Here is a 21,522-nt window from a genome sequence, read left to right as displayed (position 1 = left end):
ATCTTGTCTATTCAATGCAGTTTGCCCATTTTCTTACCTGATAGTGCTGTCAAATCTGGCTGAGACTCTTGCTGACAATATGGGCGAGAATGAATACGCAAATGATTTACAAGCCTTGTTTCGGCCCTCTGGTGCTTTTAGCCACATCTTATTAAGAGCCATGGTAGTTTCAATCAACAGTGGAATTGAATGGGGAATACACAAGGAACGCATACACAAATGCAGGTGTTTCTAGACAAGCGGGCACACTTCATACACACAATTTCACAATCGTCACACACCAGCGGAGCAGGAGAACCGTAATGAGTAAACATGCACATACCTTTGCATCTCTGCTCGGCTGAAATTAAGATGGTGTTAAGGCTGTGTGTGTGTGTGTGTGCGTGTGCGTGTGCGTGTGTGTGTGTTAGTGACTCTCGAGGGAGCGATTGGCGACAGCTTTTCTCTTGGCGAGTACGAGTGAAGGCTAACTAAGTGAGGGGGTGGGGAGCCGCTGCACCTAGGAGGCAGTTAGCATTTTTTTCCCCTTGCCTCTCTCTTATTATTAAGGCCTTGCAAAGCGCCACATCAGCACTTTCCCCCATGCCCCACTGGGACCAGTTGTTGTTAGCGCGAACGAAGGTAAAGTGATAGCTAATGCATTATGAATAGCTAATAGTAAAAACCTCTAACGGTACGGGCCTGTATGCTGATTTCCTTTTTAACACGATCAGTCGGTCTCGTGTTAAGTGTGGTGGGAAATTGCTGACCCCGTTTATATTCGGGCTGGTAGGGATTGTATCATTTTTACGGTTCAGGGGAAACTTTAACGACCGTCTGTATATCTTCCCAACAAGTTTGAATTGGGTGGGGCCGTAAACTGAAAAGAGATTAGGGAGACTGAATGTTCAAATGGCGTAGAGGTTCCTGCTCAAACGTCAGGGCCAATAAGGTAATGATGTAAAGGCCTACAGTAATGGCGGAGGGGGAAAGCTATTAGCCTATTTGTCTTCCATTACGGCTCCCATTTCTGTGTTAGGGTGACGGCCGTGCATGTTTGTCATCTTAATACGATTGTCACATTAGCTTTACAGTCGCTCATAATCCTTTTTTGTCTCTTCTCTCCTCCTCTCACCTCTTTGTCTCTCACTCGTCTGCTCTTTCCCTCCTTTTTCTCCTCCCTTCTCTTCACTATCGTTCCCTTCTTCACCCAGGTGTTCACGCAAGGACCGCTGTGAGCGTGCTGGCGAGCCCCAGAGGTTTGCGTCTGACCAGAGGCAGTGTGTGGAGCTCAGCGTTCAGCCCGGAAATATCTCCGTCACCATGTCTGAAGTCCAGGTGCGTAGCTTACACTGTCCCATAGTATTACTGGGGCAAAGCAGCAAAATACAGGCGCTTTCATCAGTGGGTCATACGCTTAATCACCATTGTTTGAACTCACTATTTGATAGCTAGGAACGGTTAACTAGATAAAAATCTTACGGAGTATAACTTTAAGAAATATAGGAAATATTTTCATTGCCCTTTATGCGCTGTCATTATCTTTACACATAGGTCTTTAGGTATACGCCAGGTGTACTTGCACAAGTCAAGCAGGGGAAAACACCTTTCCGAACAAAGTTCTACGAAATACAATATTTATCTACTTAAGTATACAAAACAGGAGAGTCTCCTGCTTTTTCCGATCTAATTGGGCCACTACGATTTACATTAGAGACTGCAGTGAATTGTAAAGTCTCAACGCAATTAAAATCCGGACTACAGTTTCTGCAGAGTAGAGCAGGTCTTGCATTATTTCTCTTATCTTTTAAAAACGCCTAGAGTTACAAACGGGGAACAACAACAACAGGGAGAACTGTTAAACAAGTGCCACCGTTTTATTGTTAGGAGGATGCAACTGCTGACCATGTATATGTAGAAAGGAAATGTCATCTTTCATCTGTCTTGCCAGTCTCCTATCATGGAAATCTGTAAGCCTGCATGTGTGTGTGCGCACCTACGTGAGAGCTCCGATTCTGTCAGCGGCTCCTTTTAATATAACCACATAGGTTTGACTGATCGCAGTTTGCCTCACTTTCTCTCTCTCTGCACATTAACACGTACACATTAACCTTGCTGTAATAGCAGCTCTGACTGACGCACACGCACACACACACACACACATACCCACACACACACACACACACACACACACTCAAAGTGCTCCACACATACCAACGCTTCAACCCACCCCAACCCCCGAACACCCATTAACCCTCATGTCATATCTTATAACAATCCATGTACACCATGTCCTTCCATTGATCTTGTTCTGATTGCGCCCCCCCCCCCCCCCCCCTCCCCCCTCTCTCTCTCTCTAGCTGGTCCTGGAGGCTCGTAACGTGCCTGATTTGTCAGCGGGGGTCAACTGCTCCTTCGAGGACTACGTGGAGACAGAGGGGCGGATCCAGGGTGGACACATTTTCTGCCTGTCGCCATCCGTGCGGGACGTCATCCCAATCACCAGGAACAAAGGTGGGGACGGGAAGGGCAATGGGTTTAGGATGAAGTCATCTGGGCTAGTGAGATCACTGGGTAGTAGCAGTGGGCTGGCGGCAAGGGGTATGGATGTGGGGATTTTCTGATATTATATATGTGTGGAACATAGTTATGGACTCTGTGTTGTTGATTTAAGTGGTGCTTGCGTATCCCAGAAAAAAGTTAAAGTGAATAAGAAATTATAGATTTTATTAACTCATAAAGGAAAAAAAGTCACAAAATCAAGTTCACACTACTTTTGGGTTTAAAGTGTGGTTGTCCTTGTTCCATTTGACTATTTTATGTTTGTTCATAACACTTTCTAGTGTTTTTCATGTCATCACCCCTTATTACACCCTGCTGCCTGTCTATAGCATTGGATTCTATATGTTTATCACCACAGGCTGATATGTCTTTTTCCAAAGGGTTCTTTTTGTACCCTTACTCCAAGTCCAAAGTGGTGCATTGACCAGAGGAGAAATGTAATCTTACCAGACGATTAGCTCAGCGCGTCTATATTCAGAACACCTTGTCATCACCAATAACGCTCGTCCGTTTCTCTTTCAGAGCCCCAAACTCAAGTCTACATGTATTTACTGAAAATAGAACTGTTTTTGAATTCCCATTATCATGCATTATGCAGCGTTGTCAGTTTCACTTTATTTATTTCTCCTATCCAAACCGACACTGTTTTCTTTTGCTAACTTCTTTTCAAAGCGGCGACTTCAGTGTGGTTTATTGTTATATTTAAAAATATCTGGGTGTTTTTTTTCTTCTCCCTTCCATAGATAATGCACCTGTTTCATGTCCAATTCTGTCAAGCCACAGAGACGATAAAAACGTGTTTGGTAGCGGAATTTCAAAGACATTGAAAACATGTCGTGCGCTGGAAACTTTTCCTCAAAGCGACATCTCAGTACTTCATCAACTAAGCCCATTATGCCCTATTATGAGTTCTCATCACACCACTGATTGGTGCTGCTATTTTTAATGCCACCCTACTGTGGGTGTGACATGAGCGCCGTGTTGCTAGGCTACAGTGTCTTTGTGCGTGTGTGTTCTTGATCTGTTGAGGTCACCCGAGTGAAGATTCAAATCTTTCAAGTCTGACATTGTGACAGTGACTTAATTGTTTTAGCACACTATTTGTCACATTACTTCATTGTTTTGCTGTAATTAACTAATGCTATATGTTTCTATAAGACGTTGATGGTGTTATTCTAACTATACTTGTCATGTATCTGTTTGGTGCAGGTGACAAGCGGGTGGTGAAGCTCTATCTGAAATCCAAGGAGACGGGCAAGAAGTTTGCCAGCGTCGACTTTGTCTTCTACAACTGCAGCGTCCACCAGTCGTAAGTTACATTGATAGAATGTTTCTGTTTGAAAAAAAAAAATCTTGTTTAAGTCCCTTTCCTCTTGTTCTCTAAAGAGATGATGTCTTTGTCCACTCTCCATAGGGGCTGTCTTATGTTACAGTCCATGAGATATACAGTATAAAACACACACACACATACACACACACTCTCAAACAAATATCCCAGTCCCCACAGGCCTCCACAGCAGGCTTACGTTACTGTTAAAGTGAAAAAATCGAACATGCCGTCTATGAGAAATGGTTGTGATGTGAGATGGTAATTCTAGTCTTATTATCATAACCCACGACCCACACTAATAATACTTCAATGATTAATTCATTATGCGATGCTCTACCATAACGCTTGCGAATCACAGACTCTAATAACCTCATTTATACGTCTTCCTCACTTGATAAAACAAATACTTCCAGTCTTTGGGAGCCCTCAAAAAGCACTTTGGGATTTAATGAATTAAGAAGTATAAATCATCACATTTTTGAGGGGTTCCTTAACACAAATATACAGACATGACAAAACACAAAATATATTCACACACACACACACACACACACACACACACACACACACACACACACACACACACACACACACACACACACACACACACACACACACACACACACACACAAAGCTCTCCCAACTACTCCCACATCCACTGACCCCCTCACCCCCCATTAAAAAAACATTCTTATACAACATAGACAAAAGAGAATATGCTGCTGGTGAAGTGATGAGTTATTCACAAACCAGATCCCCTCAAAATATCTGCCCAATCACAGTTCACCACCTTTCCTAATCCACCTTCTGCTAAAAAAAGCTCCACCACCACCACCCATGGAGCCACACCCTTAGGTCAGACCTATCCCGACGGGCCTTATGCCCCCCTGCGAGCTGAAAGAATCCTCAACCCCGCCCCACCCCATACCCTCCTTCCAGTCTGTCCATGGTTGATCCAGGGGAAGGTTGGGGACGTCTGCTGGGGTATTAGCCTCAGGGCAGCAGATGGCTCGGAGGCCCCTGGGGGTACAGCAGGGCTCAATCCTAGGCCCCCCCCTCTGGATGTTAGACGAGCCTCCTTCGAGGATTGTCAGCAAACACTCACGGCCACACATACACATGCATATACACACAGACATGCACAGCCACACCTCTCTCTCTCTTCTCTGTCACCTACAGCTCATTGAAGCCCCCTGAATGTCTTGGACACCTAATCCGTTACTGTGACCTCTAAACTAGCTACACCCTGGCCTCTTACTGAAAATCCCCCCCAGTCGCAACAACAATGATTAGCTCCGCTGGTTAAGAGTGTGGTGGTTTACAATGTCATCTCATAGTTAAGTCACTTCCAGTAATCACTTCCCTATGACGTTAGATGCTCTTAATCCCCCCGTGCTGTTTACTGTCTAGGATACATCTCGCATCCAATGTAAATCAGTAAGCAAAAATAATTTCTTATTAAAATAGAAATCCCAAAATTAAGGAAAAAGGTGTAACATGGTCTCCTAAACGGGGATGTTTTAAATGAGTGGTCATAATCCAGCAATGATCTCACAAACCAAGTGTCAGAAATGTACGAGAAGTGACGCATACGAGGGAATCGTCCATTTGATGAAATTACCCCAATGAACTCTGATTAAATCCGCTCCCCGGGCTGATCTAATACAGCCTTCCGAGTGATGTAATGGACACGTTTAATGAAGTTACAGATAGGGCACGTTGCATCTTTTCGAGCAGCGACTCCGATGGCGACGAGAGATGCTGAGATAAGAATCCCATTTGGAGCTGGAGGTCCGGCCGGCATAGCGGCTGTGCCCCCCCGGACATCAGTGTGTGTGTGTGTGGCCACTGATGAGATCAGACTAATATAGAAATATATATAATAGTAATGTCGTTGGCGTAATGACTTCAGGCCCACACAGCCGCACGCCAAGGCCCCCCATTTCCAGACTGCTTGGTCGTTCTTTACAGAGCTAAAATGTCCTGTAATGGGCCTATGCTCAAAGCACTGCAGGCTTTCACACAGAGAAGGATTCTTAAGATGTACAAAAACACATTTCCGAGCAGGAACTTCAGAACTTCAGTCATCATCTGTGCCTTCAATAATTCCTGTAAATACATTTGTTGCAGTCTCATCATGTATGGGACTGTCTGGGTGTGTATATAACATATGTATAGTGCTAACATTAACACATTTAATAAGTAAAGAAATGAGCCTGACATTAGCATAGCCCTATCATGTTGCCTACTAGTTTAAACTCACATACTTACACCCAACCCCCGCCTCCCAAAACACACACACCCCTCCTGCTTATTTACTCAACTGATTACGTCGTGGCCCCTGCCTTTTCAAAAATGCAATTCATTTACATAGGGGTATTAATCTAATTAGAATTCCCACTGTTTCAGTTTAAGGGTTGTCGAAATTGAAATAGAAAATCACCCACGGCCATGATTTCTCCTTAATTAAATATTTCCATACGCTTTTTATCATTCCACAGCCCCCAATTTATTAAAGATAGGGAGGATAGTCTGGCAGTGAATTGAGGTTTAACTGCCTGTATAAGGCAGTTTGAAGCACCTTTTCTCGCTACACTTAATGAGACTCGGGCAGTGGCTGGGTCATTTGTTGTGTGATTGAGAGTGCTATTAGAGTAATTGGGAGAAAAAGTGTTTTGAATGTCATAGGAAGAGATTTTTTTTTATAGAAAAGATTGTAAAAAATCTGTGGATCCCAGAAACAATCTGAGAAAACGACTGCAGTTGAAAAGATTTGGCAGAATTCCGCGATGAATTTCAAGCCGTTTGTTTTCCATTTGTGGCTGCAATTTTCTGGCCCTGTGACAGGCACTTTGAGATTTCACAATTTACACTGCACACTGATCCCTCAAAAAATGCATTAATAAAATGATGTTCATGAATACTAGTCCCTCCGTGTTTTATCAACCCCCCTCACATTTGAAAGGGATCCAGTAATGATAGGATAGACTATTGTAGAGGGCCATTAAATTATTCACCTCCACTCCTTTGAAATGAATAGTAGCCAATAAATAACTCATTTTGCCAAGCATGGGAGTGTGAAACGCACCTCACTGGGGGAGCGGATTTTATTTAGCACTCCAAACTGATAGAGGAGAGAGGGAAATCACAGCCTATTGTGTCAGACCCTTGATGAAAGAAAAAAGAATGAAAAAAAACCTGCCCCAAAGCTAGCATAGCTCGATTAGCATCTGAATATGAACGCATTAAATTAGCATTATGAGCGTGGCCATACGGGAAGCGTGTCTGCAGCCACTTCAAGCCTCTCAGTGGCTAACAGCAATGGTCAGTGACAGCAAGCAGGAATAAGTAGATACTGGGGGGTCTGAAAAAGGGGAGCCCACCCCCGGACAGGAGACAAAGAATTATCGAACGTCCCCAAATTGCCTTGGGTGGGCTTTTCCTGTAAAGGGTTTGCGCCCAGGCTAAAAGAGAGGTTTTGAGATCCTAAGGCAGCTCGTGACAGGGGGGCCCTGGGTGAGTTCGAGGAACCAAAGCGCAAGCAGTAGGGGGTTGTCAGACAGGGCCTACCTCTGGCCTTGTAATGGCACCGTATATTTTCTTCTTCAAAGGGCGTGATCATAAAAGTCCCAAAATAGTAGGCAGTGGTTACCTGCTGATATTTTGCTCATTATTTCAAAGTGACTAGTACACTAACAAGGTTGATCTGACATGAATAAAAGATAAAAAGTCCAGATCAAAATAGTTATTATCAGGGCTCAGCGACAGATGTTTTGACGGGTGTGTGAACTACTGACTTTACATTGTTCTGGTCACCGTTTGGTTCTGGTCACCTGCTGTGTTAAATTGACACTGTACTGTATTTTGATTAGCACGTATGCACTGGTTGGGCCCCCAACAAAAAAAAAGGACCCTTTGACATTCAAAGTAGTGAGCTCAACTTTACTTCCACGTCACATGGTCATTCGTCTTGCACCAGCAATGTCATCTGCTCTCTTTTGTTCAGCATAGACAGCCCTGCTTCTGTCTCTTACCAACTCACTTAGGATAAAAACATTGAGCAAAACCCCCACTTCGGCTCTTTGACTGTATGCATTCGCTAACCTATCCTAGCGTAGCATAATCGCTTTCCCTCCATTTGTTGGCAACATTGACAAATCTTCTATTTGCTCTCGTGTGGAATTAAGAGGCCTGTTATTTCCTTAGCTGCACATCCCTCATTGTAAATGGACAGCTTCTCTCAGCACAATGCTAAATTGGTCAATTAAAGCGGCAGTGGGATTGAATTAAGCCCCAGCCTCTGATCTTGCTCAAAAAGGAGGGGTCTGGGCTGGAAACGATCACTTAAAGTGCGCACCTGACAAACGAGCGGCCCTAATTGATCCAAATGAATCCACGTCAGGGTTCGATGGAATCGTATTTGAGCTCCCATCTCAGAGCTCAAGAGCTAAAGCCCTCATTTTTCATGCGGATGAGGGAAAGGGAAGTTGGCATTTTACGCGGGGGTTAAAACACACTTGAGAGCTTGCCGGAAGTGTACTCAAAGCAGTTGAGACAGATGCGCAAAATTCACCGAACACAGATGTGTGTGTGAATACAAATCAGGCTGTGTGTGTTAAGCTCATCCACTCTGCTCCTTTATTGTTGTGGATTCAGATTTGCTTACCTTGACTGTATTAAATGAAGTATTTTATTATATTCGCCATAAACCATATGCTCACACAAACCATTAAAGCTAAATGAGTCACACGGAAGAAACAATGAAACCGAACTACAATAAGCTACGTAATGAAATGAAACAATTTAATGTGAGCGCTCATAATGGTTGGGTTAGATAATGTTTCGCCACAGAATGAGATACTGCTTGTTGCATAGTATGTCTCCGGGGCTGCGACCAATAACACAAAGTTCTGTTGATAAACTGTGCACTTGAACTTGTTCTCCTCCGTGGGTCCCTTAGAAGTGAACACACACACACACACACACACACACACACACACACACACACACACACACACACACACACACACACAGACATACACTTGTGCTCTTCCCAACCTAGTGTTTCTAGTGTAGCCTCCCGTGAGACTCCCGGCAGCCTACACCCCCCCCACTTCTCCCCCGTCTCTCTCCCACGATACCTGGCGTCTCCACCTCTCTCAGGGAAATCCACCTCCTTTTGATCTCTCCCTCTCTCTCTCTTTCCCTCTCTCCTTTCTCCCATCCGTCTCTTTCAGGCTGTCTATCTGCACCTAGCCTCGGCTAAAGCAGGTGAATTTAAAATGGTGGAGCGCTCTCAGCCCCACGGATGAAAGGGAGCTTTAAACAAAGAACAGGGGGGAGAGCTTTTTAAAATGAAACGGCAGGGAATGAAAGGGATGGATAGAGCGAGAGAGGCAGAGGGACAGAAAGCAAAGGCTCAAAGCTGAATGGATAAAGAGAATGATACAGCGGAGGTATAGGGAAAGGGGGGGGGGAAAGAGGAGAAAATATATGCAGAGAGCAAGGTCGATTGTGAATCATTGAACGTATAGAAGCAGCAAGCAACTGACAGTAATGAATGAGGGAGATGAGGGCAAGAAGAGGCTAAAATAGTTGATGGGTAAGAAAAATCCATATTTGGCATTAATGACAAAAGGCCAAGATTAAGAAGAACACAGTGTAATGGGTATTTACGTTTCAGCTTATCCTTAATTATATCAGTCAGTAGGGCCTACCATTTTCCCCATACACAGCGCTAACAACTTGGGCCTGTTAAAGTTCTTAACTTTAGACAAACAAGACCTTTTACAAAATGTATAAAGAAGGAGAGGGAAATGTGAGATTTCCACTTTATAAAACGTTAAAACTAAGTCCACTCTAAATGCTCCTAAACTGGCTCTGGACCCCTTTGTTTAACACAAAGTTTGAGATACCACTGATCCGAAGTCAGTAGTTGTACATTTTCTAATGTAAATTTCTCTCTCTGTCTCTGTCTTAGCTGCCTTTCCTGTGTGAACGGCTCCTTCCCTTGCCACTGGTGCAAGTACCGCCACATGTGCACCCAGAACGCCAACGACTGCTCTTTCCAGGAGGGACGCGTAAACATCTCCGAGGTAAGATTCACACTGCATTTTTTGTATATGCATATTGCGGCCATTTTTTTAAAGTCATTTTTTATAGACCTCCTGCAATTGCGTATTTTTCTTAACATAAATGTACGATAGCTCCAAAATGAATGATTTTCTTAATGTAGTTTTTTTAAATGCACAGATAAGAGCAAATGTACTATAATTCCTTGCGATATAACCATTTTTCTTTTTACCCATGCTGTGGCTGTAATTACACACTGAGAGCTTGGTTATTTCTCCAACATGCAAACACAAATTATACACTACATAGGCCCAGACTGTACTGCGCTACACACGCACCTTTTACCCTCGCAGCTTCTTTGGTTTGCGCCTCAGGGGTTTCCTCACATCTCCCCGCTGTGTGTGTCTGCTGTCTGTATGTGTAATAGTGGCTCTTGGCACACTGACAACAGCTTGTGTACTGTGCAGCAATAATTCTGTCGTGGCCCATAAGGCCATAAGCAGGCCCGGGATGAATGACTGTGTATGGAAATACTGCCTTGTTCTGACATAGCCAAATGCTGCATTAGCATAAAAGCTAATATCAATCGTGCCGAGCGGCGGCTACAGCAGGCGACATGCAAGGCATAACAAGTGTTTGTCAACTGCTGGAGTGTATACAAGGATATTAGTGATGGACACACTGCCATTCTATGCTTTCACTGGGCTTTTTCTCTGTTCTTCCAATCTCTCTCATACACGCGCACACACACACACACACACACACACACACACACACACACACACACACACAGACATACACCAAACACAATCTAGCGTCTATTAACAGGAAGGAAAAATGTATTCAAATTCATATCTTCTCAAATGGACTTAGGGATGTAAATCCACTGCACTCTCCCAAGTGACTGACAAACATGCCTGTGCTTTATCTGATTGATACCTCGTACACACAGACACACGCACACACACACATTACGCACACACACATTTCCACCCTATCTCCTTATGTCTTTGGTCTGACTCTGCCTGTTATCTTTATGCAGATTAAAGCCCCCCCCCTTGTTGGCGCGGCCTGAATCACCGGCCTTTATTAATTGGTCAACCTTTATCCAATTACTTTCTTCTTTATCTCTTGTCGCGACCGGAGCAGTGTAGAATCCACAACCACACTAGCATGCTAAAGCCCTCAGCCTCCCCGTGCCCATCTAAAACAACACACCGGGCCCAGGCTTCACGCCTCACGGAGCTAATGTTAGCGGATTAGTGCGCCCATCTGCAAGACATGGGGCGAGCGCCGGCTAGCACACTCTCTGAGCCGAGAGAGGCCAAAGGGGCAACGGATGGATAAACAGGAAGGGCCTGCAGCGACCAAAGGGAAAAAACCGGGAGGGAAAACAAGATGTTCAAGTAAACATTTCAACTGGGTTTTAATATCGGTGAACGACAGGGAGAGGAAAGGGCTCTTGAGTAGGGACGAGGCGGAACATATTGGTGTAAGGTCTTCATCGTCTCCTCATCACCGTTTTTTGAGGCATATAGATTTAAAACATTTTGCTCTATCCCCTGTAAACCCAAATCCACAGGCTCCTTCTAACTTTGTTATTTGGTGGAGTTAGTTTCATGATAGTAAGAGTTAGTTAGGGATATTTATCAATCCAAATGAACTTTACAGAAATTCAGTTTAGATAAGGAGGTTCCTATTACACAAAAAAAATATTTTGAACCAATCACGGCAGTTCCCCGCCCTAAAGGTTCTATAAAAACAATGATGGTTGCAATGGAGACTGTTTGATACAGCCAGCCACCCACACAGTCCTTTCAAACTACACAGTAAAAAGCTGTTTTATAATATTTATGAACAGTTATTTTCAATCAGATGTTTGTAAAAAGCATATTGACACACACGACTATGATATCATATACTGATTTTCAACTATTTTTGACCAGGTTTTCAGAGGCTTTAAGGGATAGTGAAAAAGATATATTTGATGCATTTGGATCAGAGAGAGAGACAGCATGACAAAGGGAAAGAGACACACGGATGGAGAGAGGGAGACGCAGAGATCAAGAGAGCGGAAGAGTGAGAGGCAGCAGGGGAAAGGGAAAGGGATAGACAGACCGGCTGACTGTGGCATGTGGACACACAGAGACCTCTCCAGTCACCTCGTCTGCCCGAGAAACCACCAACCACATGCTCCACTAGAGAATCCATCATCTGCACTGTCACACACACACACACACACACACACACACACACACACACACACACACACACACACACACACACACACACACACACACACACACACACACACACACACACACACACACACACACACACACACACACACACACACACACACACACGTATAGTCATTCATCATCATTCTCCTAGCTGCCATATCCATTAGTTGCACTCTCAATGCCCCAACAAGTACAGCTCTTCCTGCAGGCTAGACTTATCCTTCCCCCCTCCAGGGCCTATCTCTTTATCTCTCTCTCTCTCTCTCTCTCTCTCTCTCTCTCTCTCTCTCTCTCTCTCTCTACCCCATCCTTCCTCACTTTGATGCTCGTTCACCCCGGTTTTTTTCTCATCCTTCTTCTTCACCTTGCTTCCTCCGTGGGTTGGTTGTATGTTGTTAAAGAAAGAAATACGGTGTTTTCATAAACACCGTATGCTCTTGCCTCTTGATCTGCTGGTGAAGTGGGAATGCGTTGTCAAGCCATCAGGGACATGCGTGCGTGTGCGTGCATACATACGCTTTCGCCCTTAATTTAGACCTCAAACGATTCGTCTTTGCCGCGCGGTAGCTTAACTCTGGAATACAAATAACAGTGTTTCACTGAAGAGAAGTGAGAGGTTTACTAAAAGCAGACATTTCACTCAGAGACCTTTGCTGCTCTCTGCTGCAGAGGATCACAGGTAGACAGGATTAAAGAGAAACACCTCATCTTCAGACCGTGATCAAAGGCCAGACAGATGTTTTCACACACAGAGAGGTGGCTGTGTGGCACGCACCAAGAGAGACCAGTTGGTCAAAAAGTCCTCAAATACAGGGATCAAGAACCAAGTGTGACAGCTGAACTTTATAAATGTGCGCAGTTCAGTTTTTTTTTTATACCAACGTAATCAACCCTCTCTCTTCCCCCACGGCTTCACTGTCATAATTCCATTTCTAGCCTGACAGAAATGCTTAAAAAAAAAGAGAGAGAGAGAGAATAGTTGCAGCCCTATAAAAATCAATAAACATCACTGTCGACGTTCTGAATAATACAATAGATCTTTGACAGTTGAACATCAAACATTTCTTCCTCTCTTTCCTCAATTTTCTTTTCCTCCCGAAAGTGTTGTTTTTTTTTTCTTTTTTCGCTCTCCCATCCAGACAGTATCCCAATCGTGCGTTTCCATGGCAACCCAGAGGGAATCGGTGTGTTGCCGATGAGGACTTATTTTTCCCTCTCTTTTTATTCTTTTTTTTGTTATATATATAACCGGCGCTCCCTCGTCCTCCCATCTGTAATTTGTTCGACCAAATGAAATTGTATGGAATAAGTGTTTTGTGAAAGCCAGGTATGAGGAGAGAGAAAAAAAAAGTAAGTCAAAAGAAAAAACAAGCCAACCAAAACATTGTATTAAACAAGCCAACCAAAGAGTGTGGGTTTTGTTTTTGTGAAACAGACTGCGTCAAGATAGGGGGAAGAAAGAAATGGTTAGACACAGAGTAAGCAGCGAGGAAAATAAATATAATGAGTGACATTTTCCAAATCAAATATGCATGAATCCACAATGTGCCTCCAATGGCACAACAAACAAATTCTCAAATTAAGGAGCGACCAGGCGGAAAATTGCAGGAGAGAGGAGTAAGTGTTACTTTATTACAACAAAAAAATAAGGCTGAAGAGAACGGAAGGCTAGAGTTTCTGTCTTATTCCTTTTATTAACATAGTGCAACGTTTCCCCTTTCTTTTATTGGTCTCTTATCTTTTCTTTTTAGGAACTTGATTTCAGATTTTTCTCTCCCCTTTATTTCTCCTCCGTTCGTTCTCCTTCTTTCACCCCTGGAGAGAGAGAGAGAGAAAGAGAGAGAAAGAGAAAGAGAGAGTGCTTTTCTGAGCCAAAAGCCTTGATGAGTGCCAGGGCGAAGGTTCGGGCTGGTTGGGCTCGGCTATGTAAAGACATGCTTACGTGTTTGTTTTGCTGCGAAAAAGCGAGGGCTCCGTCTCACTCGAGCAATCAAGGCGGCGGTTTAACTTGATTGAGATTTGTGGCTACACAATGTTTTCCTGCTATATTCTCTTGCTGTCGTTTTTCCCCCAATTCAATCTCTTTTTTTCTCTCTCTCTCTCTCTCTCTCTCTCTCTCTCACTTTGCTTTTTTGTCACTTTGCAATTTAACTTTTCGCACAATGGACAGGTTTTACCCCTTAGGTTTTTAAACAATGCTTTTATTGTTGATCTTGGCTGTAGGTCCAGACCGAGGGAAAATCCCAAAGAGTAATAGGCATCATATACAAAACATTAACATTCCCTGTGATTCTTCCAAATGTGGTTATGTGGGTTTGTGTTTATATCAAAAGTCAGCTTGTCTGTCAGGATGTGTAGCTCTTTATGAACATTATGCCGGCCTGCACTTCACTTTAAATGTAATACACAGGGCTCATGGGCATTCTGTTTCAGTACATCTATTCAGTGTCTTCTTCTAACAGTTATTTTGGTGCGTGGTCCGCGTCTGTCCGGCAATGGAATGTGTGACTCCTGTGATGAATTCTTCACTCTTTGATACATTCAACACCTTCCACTCCCAGTCCTCCTCCTGTTCACCATGGTGACATGCTGGGTTAAACCAAGTCATCCATCTCATCCTTCCCTTCTCTTTCCTCCACGTTCTTCCTCTTCCTCCTCCCTTCATACTGGCATGGTTGACATGTTTGGGAAATATGCTTATTTGCTTTTTCTTAATATCTATGTCACTCCCAATGTATGCACATACGTTGCCTATGCAGCCAGTTAGCTTAGCTTAGCTTAGCGTAAAGACTGTACTCTGAGGGAAACAAAATCTCCCTACCAACATTTCTGTTTTGTATTTACATACGTTGTATATAGTCGATTCTGAAAAGAGTACAAATGACAATTCGCTGCTGGTTTGGTTATGTGGTGGACAACAAGCCGGCTACGAACTGTTGCCAGGCAACCAGCAGAGACACCAAGAGACGTTTTTCTCTGTCAAAGAACATTGTCTCTGAGATACAGTGTGTTATTTAGCCAGCTGTTGAGGGGCCTTTAGGTGGATTTCTGTTCCCTTTCGAAACCGAGCCAAGCTAGCTGATTCTTCCTATTTCCAGGTGTTCATGCTAAGCTAAGCTAACCAGCTGCTGGGTGTAGCCTCATATGTATCTGAAGGTGATGACAGAGGTATTCATTTTCTCAACTAACTTTAGCCAAGAAAGCAAACAGGTGTATTTGGAAGGATGTTGAACTATTCCTTTTTGTAATTCACTCAAAAACACATGTTATGTGTATGAACGCATCACTGCAGTTGTGCGTGTAGATTAACTCGCTTATTCACACTTGAGCTCAACTGGCTGTTGCCAATTACACAAATGTAATGTTAGTGTATGACACATTGTCCCCCGACACTACATTAATGAGACATACTGGATATCCGCTGCACTCGGAACAAAGCATAATAATACACATCAATATATTTCCTCGAGCGGCATCTTTCTCAAGGAAGGACTAACACGAAAGAACATACAGCCTACCCACACATTCTTTAACAGCCACAGAAACACTTGCTCTCTCTCTCTCTCACTCTCTATCTCTCTCTCTCTCTCTCTTGCACACACTATCTCTCTCTCTCTCTCCCTCCCTCACCACACACACACACTATCTCTTTCCCTCTCTCTCTCTCTCTTTCTCTCTCTCTCTCTCTCTCTCTCTCTCTCTCTCTCTCTCCACGGCTGAAAGGGTTATTTGTGATGGAGGTGTGAAGGCCCTGGACCGTGACATTCTGGCACACTGTGTTTACCCTGGCTGGTACTCAGACACTGAGCAGAGCACACACACACACACACACACACACACACACACACACACACACACACACACACACACACACACACACACACACACACACACACACACTCCAGAGAAGGACATCCCACAGATTGTAGGCCAAGGCAGCTTGAGGGGCCTCGCTGTGTGCACGGATATACGTGTGTGCTTTTGTGTGTCTGTGTGTGTGTGTGTGTGTGTGTGTGTGTGTGTGTGTGTGTGTGTGTGTGTGTGTGTGTGTGTGTGTTTGAGACTGTCACTGGTTCTTATCAGGACAAAGCACAACCAGCAGCACAGGGCTGCAGGGGGCATGTGGGTGAGGAAGGGGAGGGTGGATTGGGCGAGTGGTTGAATAATATCCACTCTTTCCTTTTTTTTCCTCCTTCCTCCCTTCCCTCTCTCCCTCCTGGTGTCTTTATCGGTTGCTAATATCTGTCTTCACACCTTCTCCTCATCCTTTTACTTTTTTTTACCTTCACCCAAAAACATGTAACAGCAGCGGCCATCTTTCTCTGCCCAGTGTCACGACTTGCAGACTCCCTGTACGTCCATCTGGCCTCCCCTCTTCCAGCATATTTCTCTTCATCATTTATTTCTCTCTTTATTATTTCTATCACCGTACACCTTTTTTAATCTTTTCGGCACATTTTTGCTTCCCCTACATTTTTTCCTACATTTATTAGCCTGTTCATTTTCCTCTTTCCACTCAAGTGCATTGTGTTAACTCATGGATGGACTCCCATGAACACACACACACACACACACACACACACACACACACACACACACACACACACACACACACACACACACACACACACACACACACACACGTACGTGCTTGAAAATTAAGAGGAGACGTGCCTAAGCCATGTTTGATCAAATAAAAACAATGCTGGGAAGAAGCGGGAACAAATAAATGAGAGAATGGCTGGAGGCGAGACACAATATATCCCCCCCCATGCTGTTCCAAAAACACAATTCATTCCTTCCCGTGCTTCCTCCATTTCATCAAGCAACAAGCGGACAGGCGGACAGACAGAGAGAGGTGCTGTAATTGAGACCAGATGTAAACCAGAGTAAAAAGAAACAAAGACAAGGGCAGAGGGGGAGGCAAGTATAGAGAAAAAGCCCTGGCATGTAACATGCGGCCAGATTACATCCAGACTGACGCATTTTATTTTCCAAAATGCACTTCATGGTTGGAAGGGGGAAGGCAAGAAGGGAGGGAAGAAAAATTGAGAGGAACATGGAGAGGAAGTGAAGGCGACGGGGTGAAGCAACCACATCCCTTTCTCTGCCAGATGGATCTTAGCCTGACTGTGATCGGTCCATCGTTTTTTTTTTTAACCCTAGGTTTTTTGGGTTTTGTTAGCGGTGCACCTCCCTTTAGCTGTTCAAAGAGCTTTAGACAACCCTTCCACATTTTTTTTTTTTTTTTGCTGACATTTTTCTCAGGGAAACTTCTCACACACACTTCCACGTCCAAGAGTCAATAATCCCATTGTCCACCTCTGGGGAAATCAAGAGCGCGATTGCATCAGATGGATTGAGCTAACTCTCTTGTACATCCCTCTTAATTTGTTAATAGAAAACAATGCAGGGAATTGGATTATTTATTTATTTTAGTACTTGTAACGCAATCAATCCCCTGAGTCAGTTGTGTGTGTGTGTGTGTGTGTGTGTGTGTGTGTTCATGTTCACTTTTCTTGTGTGTTTGTATTGGGGAAAGAAAAAAAGAGCTTTGGATTGTGTCCCTGGATGCCGTCGTGTGTTGTGCACACACACACACAGATGTGCTCAAAGGCACACATGCACAGTCTGTCACATTCGCATGCAGATGTTTCAGATCTCCTTCTCTCTGTGGCTATTTTTAGCCCCACCGTCCCACAGCTTACCCCCCGCCCCCCCTTTTGTCCCTCTCCTCCAGCTCTCTCCCTTATGTTTTTTTTCATAGGCTTTCCCGAAAATTTCCTCTCTCGTTCACTCACTCACTCACTCACTCACTCACTCACCCACTTACTCAAACCCATAGAAATATTATTTGTAGACAACTATACAAGGACATTATATTAAGGGAAGACGAGAGAGTTATGCGGTGTGACGTTTATGCAGACTGGAAGGATACTCTTTTGGACTAATTGGTTGAAAAGTGTTAAAGGTGGATTCAGCGATCCTAGAGAATGCCTATTAAAACATCATGTGTCAAAATCAGTGAATATCTTCTCACAATTAGCTACCCGTACTATCCGGTGTTAATACACAGGCTATAGGCTCTGTAAACGGGAATGTTGCTAACCATGGCGCCCCCCCCCCCCCCCCTATGTTAACATACACTTTGTTTGCATAACCAGTTCATAGAGCTTAGGCTGTGAAATTAACACAAGATTTTTCTTTTCAGCTCACACACAGTACGGAGAGGTAGCATATTCGTGAGGAGATATTTTGCTGATTTTGACAAAAAGGGATTTTGTGAACAAGTCTCCACCTTTAATCCTCCTATGACATTGAGAGAAATGTGAAGCTAGTCAGTTGAGCTCAGCGACGCAAAGGGTTAGGTGTAACATGGCTCCATTATTCTCTCCTTGATGTAATCCTGTGCCACCCAGCAGGATCTAGTGATGACTATCACCCCGGCTATGCCAAATGTACCTACTGCGGCTATAATTACAAGATCAGCCAGAGCTTGATGAAGAGCTAATGTGAAGTAAAAAGATTTGCAGAAAAAATAGCACACACACACACACACACAGAGGAATATGACTACATGATAGATGCACAGGGGTTCTTCGCAGGCTTACGCGCAAGTGTGTTTTTTAGCATTGGTGTCTATGCAAGTGTGTGTGTGTGTCACATCACAGGTCCCTGTGGTTTAATTATTCAGGCTGTATTAAAACTTCATTTCCGTAGCCCTCACAGTCGGCCCACTCTAATGGTGAGCACAGATGAATATTGCATTTTCACCATCAACTCCTCGACTGTGTGTGTGTGTGTGTGAGTGATAAATGCAGAGTCACTGAGAGAAAGAGACGACTGGAGGAAAAACCAAGTTAAAAGTGATGGAGAGAGATTTAGAAGCATATAGAGAAATAGATGGGGGCTGAAAGAAAGCTATCTAACCAGCTCACCGTCTCTTGTCATGTATATGGGCTGTTTTAGCAAAGGAGCCAGCACGGATATTTTTTATTCAAAACTCAAATGAACCGAACACACAATTGCCAAACCCAAGAGGTTCAGTCATCCAACGCGTACAGGCTTTTTGGAGACACCGCGATGGACACTGGTGCCAGTAGAGCGAGTTTTTTTTTATAATTGTCTGAAATATAAAGCCTTAAAGACCGTAAAATGGGTTTATTTTTCTCTCGCCACATAAAGGCCCAACGCTATTATAAAATGCAAAGCACCACCATAGATACTGAAAAAGGAATTCCTAATGTATTCATTCCCTTTTTCCTTCTATTTAGCCTTTATTCTCCTCCTAGTGGCTGACTACAGACCATACACTGAAACTAAGACTTAGGTAAAAGATCGCTTTCATCTAGAAAATATGTCTGGCAGTAGCAAAATGTAAGTATTTAATTTGAATAGTTTTATCGGCTGATATTATACAACATTTTTACTCAAAATCATATGCTGCCAAATGTATGTATCATAGCTTTATTTAGGCCTATCTTGTCTGACGTATTTTAGTTACAGGCAGCATCCTAAAAATATATATATTTTTTTTTAAATGGGTAAATCTGAATTGGGCATTTTGTTCTGAGAACAGTGGGATAGATTGTGGCGCAGGTCATTGTGAACTTGGGAAAGGGATTTATTCTTTGCTAAGCCGTTTTGTTTTTATTTGTGGCACAAATCGGTGTTTTTCTTGACTTGTTCATCAATTGTATTGGATCTCAGTGCTAAAGAGACTCAGTATTTGCAGAGAAGAGCCAAAGGCAGCCACAGACAGGGAGAGTGTATCTACCTCTGAAATCTGGGTTTGTCTTTTGAGAAGCTGAAAAGCACAAGGTTTGATAGCTGCTGACATATCTGGGTTAGAATGATAACGGGGTGCCAGGAGCCCCTCCCCCTTTCCTCTACTCTATAAAAATCAATAAGGAGGGAAAAAAAGACTCACTATAAAAGAAATATATATTTTTTTAGTTTTTGTTTTACAGCATACTGTGTAGCCTATGTCGAGGGGATAACTCGTCTAGGTTTGGCAGCTCGCTTGTAAGTCAAGGATAGGGGATTAGGAGATGAAATCAACACGTATGTGTGTTACTGCCACATCAAAGCACAGAGTGTGAGAACGTACTGTATGTGTGCTTTGCATGTATAGGAGGAACATATGTGAAGGTAGAGAGACTTTGATAATCCATTCTGAATAGCATTCATGTCACATTCATGTCACACATTCCCCCAGCATCTCGCTTTAATTTAAAATGTCCTTTCTGTGCTACTTCATTCCTCTGCACTCACTCTTTTTTTTCTCATTTACTCTTCATATCTCTCTCTCTTCTCTCCTCATCCCTCCCTCTATCTCCTCTTCCCTGCATCACTAGCCTGTTAGGAAACGTAGGAACGTGGGCGGACAATCTCACAGTCCCTTTCAAGGTTCAAAGTCCCTTTTCTTCCTTTGCTTCCCTCTCTGCTGCACTGTTCTATACATGTTGCTGCCTTATTAAGTTGTTCCACGCTCTTCCTCTCTCTCTCTCTCTCTCTCCCTCCACAGCAGTAAGTAGATGGTTGGTCACAGAACATCTTTCTGGTTTCTTCCTGCTAATTAGCCTGCCTCAACTTTGTGTGCACACACACACACACACACACACACACACACACACACACACACACACACACACACACACACACACACACACACACGTCCATATATGTACCCCACACTGCAGCTTCTGCATTCACTTTTTAATAGTAGTTGCCTGCTTGTTTTCTGTTTCTTATTTTCTTTTTTCATTACATACAGTGATTTGTGTACAATTTCTTGTAGAATTTAACCCTATGTTTTCCATAGACACACCTACACACACATTCCTTCTAACACACACACACTCACACACACACACACACACACACACACACACACACACACACACACACACACACACATACAGACAATGAAACAAACACATCTCTGCTGGCCAGCTGGTATATAGAGGGAAATGGAGAATAGGCTCTACTAGCTTTGACATTGTAATGTATGACATGATATTACATGGCTGATATTAATTAAGAAATAACTTGGAACCAGAGTGAATGTAAACAAAGGATCAATCCATAGTGAAAACATTCATCACATGAAAAACAGATACATTATTGAAAGTAATTAAAAAATGAAATGAATAGAACAAAGAGAGAATAGAATACGCTGCACAACATGAAGAAAACATTTGCACTGTAAAAGCATTTCTAAAAAACAAAGCATTTCCATCTGTCTGAATTATTTTACGATGGATTGGGGTCTATGTTAATAATAACCCTAATAATATCACGTGTGGGAACATTTCGTTTGAACTTTTCATACAT

General features: G+C 43.4%; 1 protein-coding gene across 1 annotated transcript in view; it reads left to right on the top strand.

The window, feature by feature from the left end:
* The window catches only part of plxna1b (plexin A1b), a 198,523-nt gene that overhangs the window by 110,960 nt on the left and 66,041 nt on the right, over positions 1–21,522 (top strand). Inside the window, exons 6-9 of the mRNA XM_080025401.1 lie at positions 1,194–1,317; positions 2,340–2,493; positions 3,751–3,850; positions 9,852–9,966. Coding sequence (XP_079881527.1) covers positions 1,194–1,317; positions 2,340–2,493; positions 3,751–3,850; positions 9,852–9,966 — 493 coding nt within the window. The remainder of the gene's footprint in view (positions 1–1,193; positions 1,318–2,339; positions 2,494–3,750; positions 3,851–9,851; positions 9,967–21,522) is intronic.

This window comes from Ammodytes marinus, assembly GCF_949987685.1.
Source record: "Ammodytes marinus genome assembly, chromosome: 4".
Classification (NCBI taxonomy): Eukaryota; Metazoa; Chordata; class Actinopteri; order Uranoscopiformes; family Ammodytidae; genus Ammodytes; species Ammodytes marinus.
Note: the sequence above shows the minus strand (reverse complement) of the source record. Positions and strands in the feature narration are given on the sequence as shown.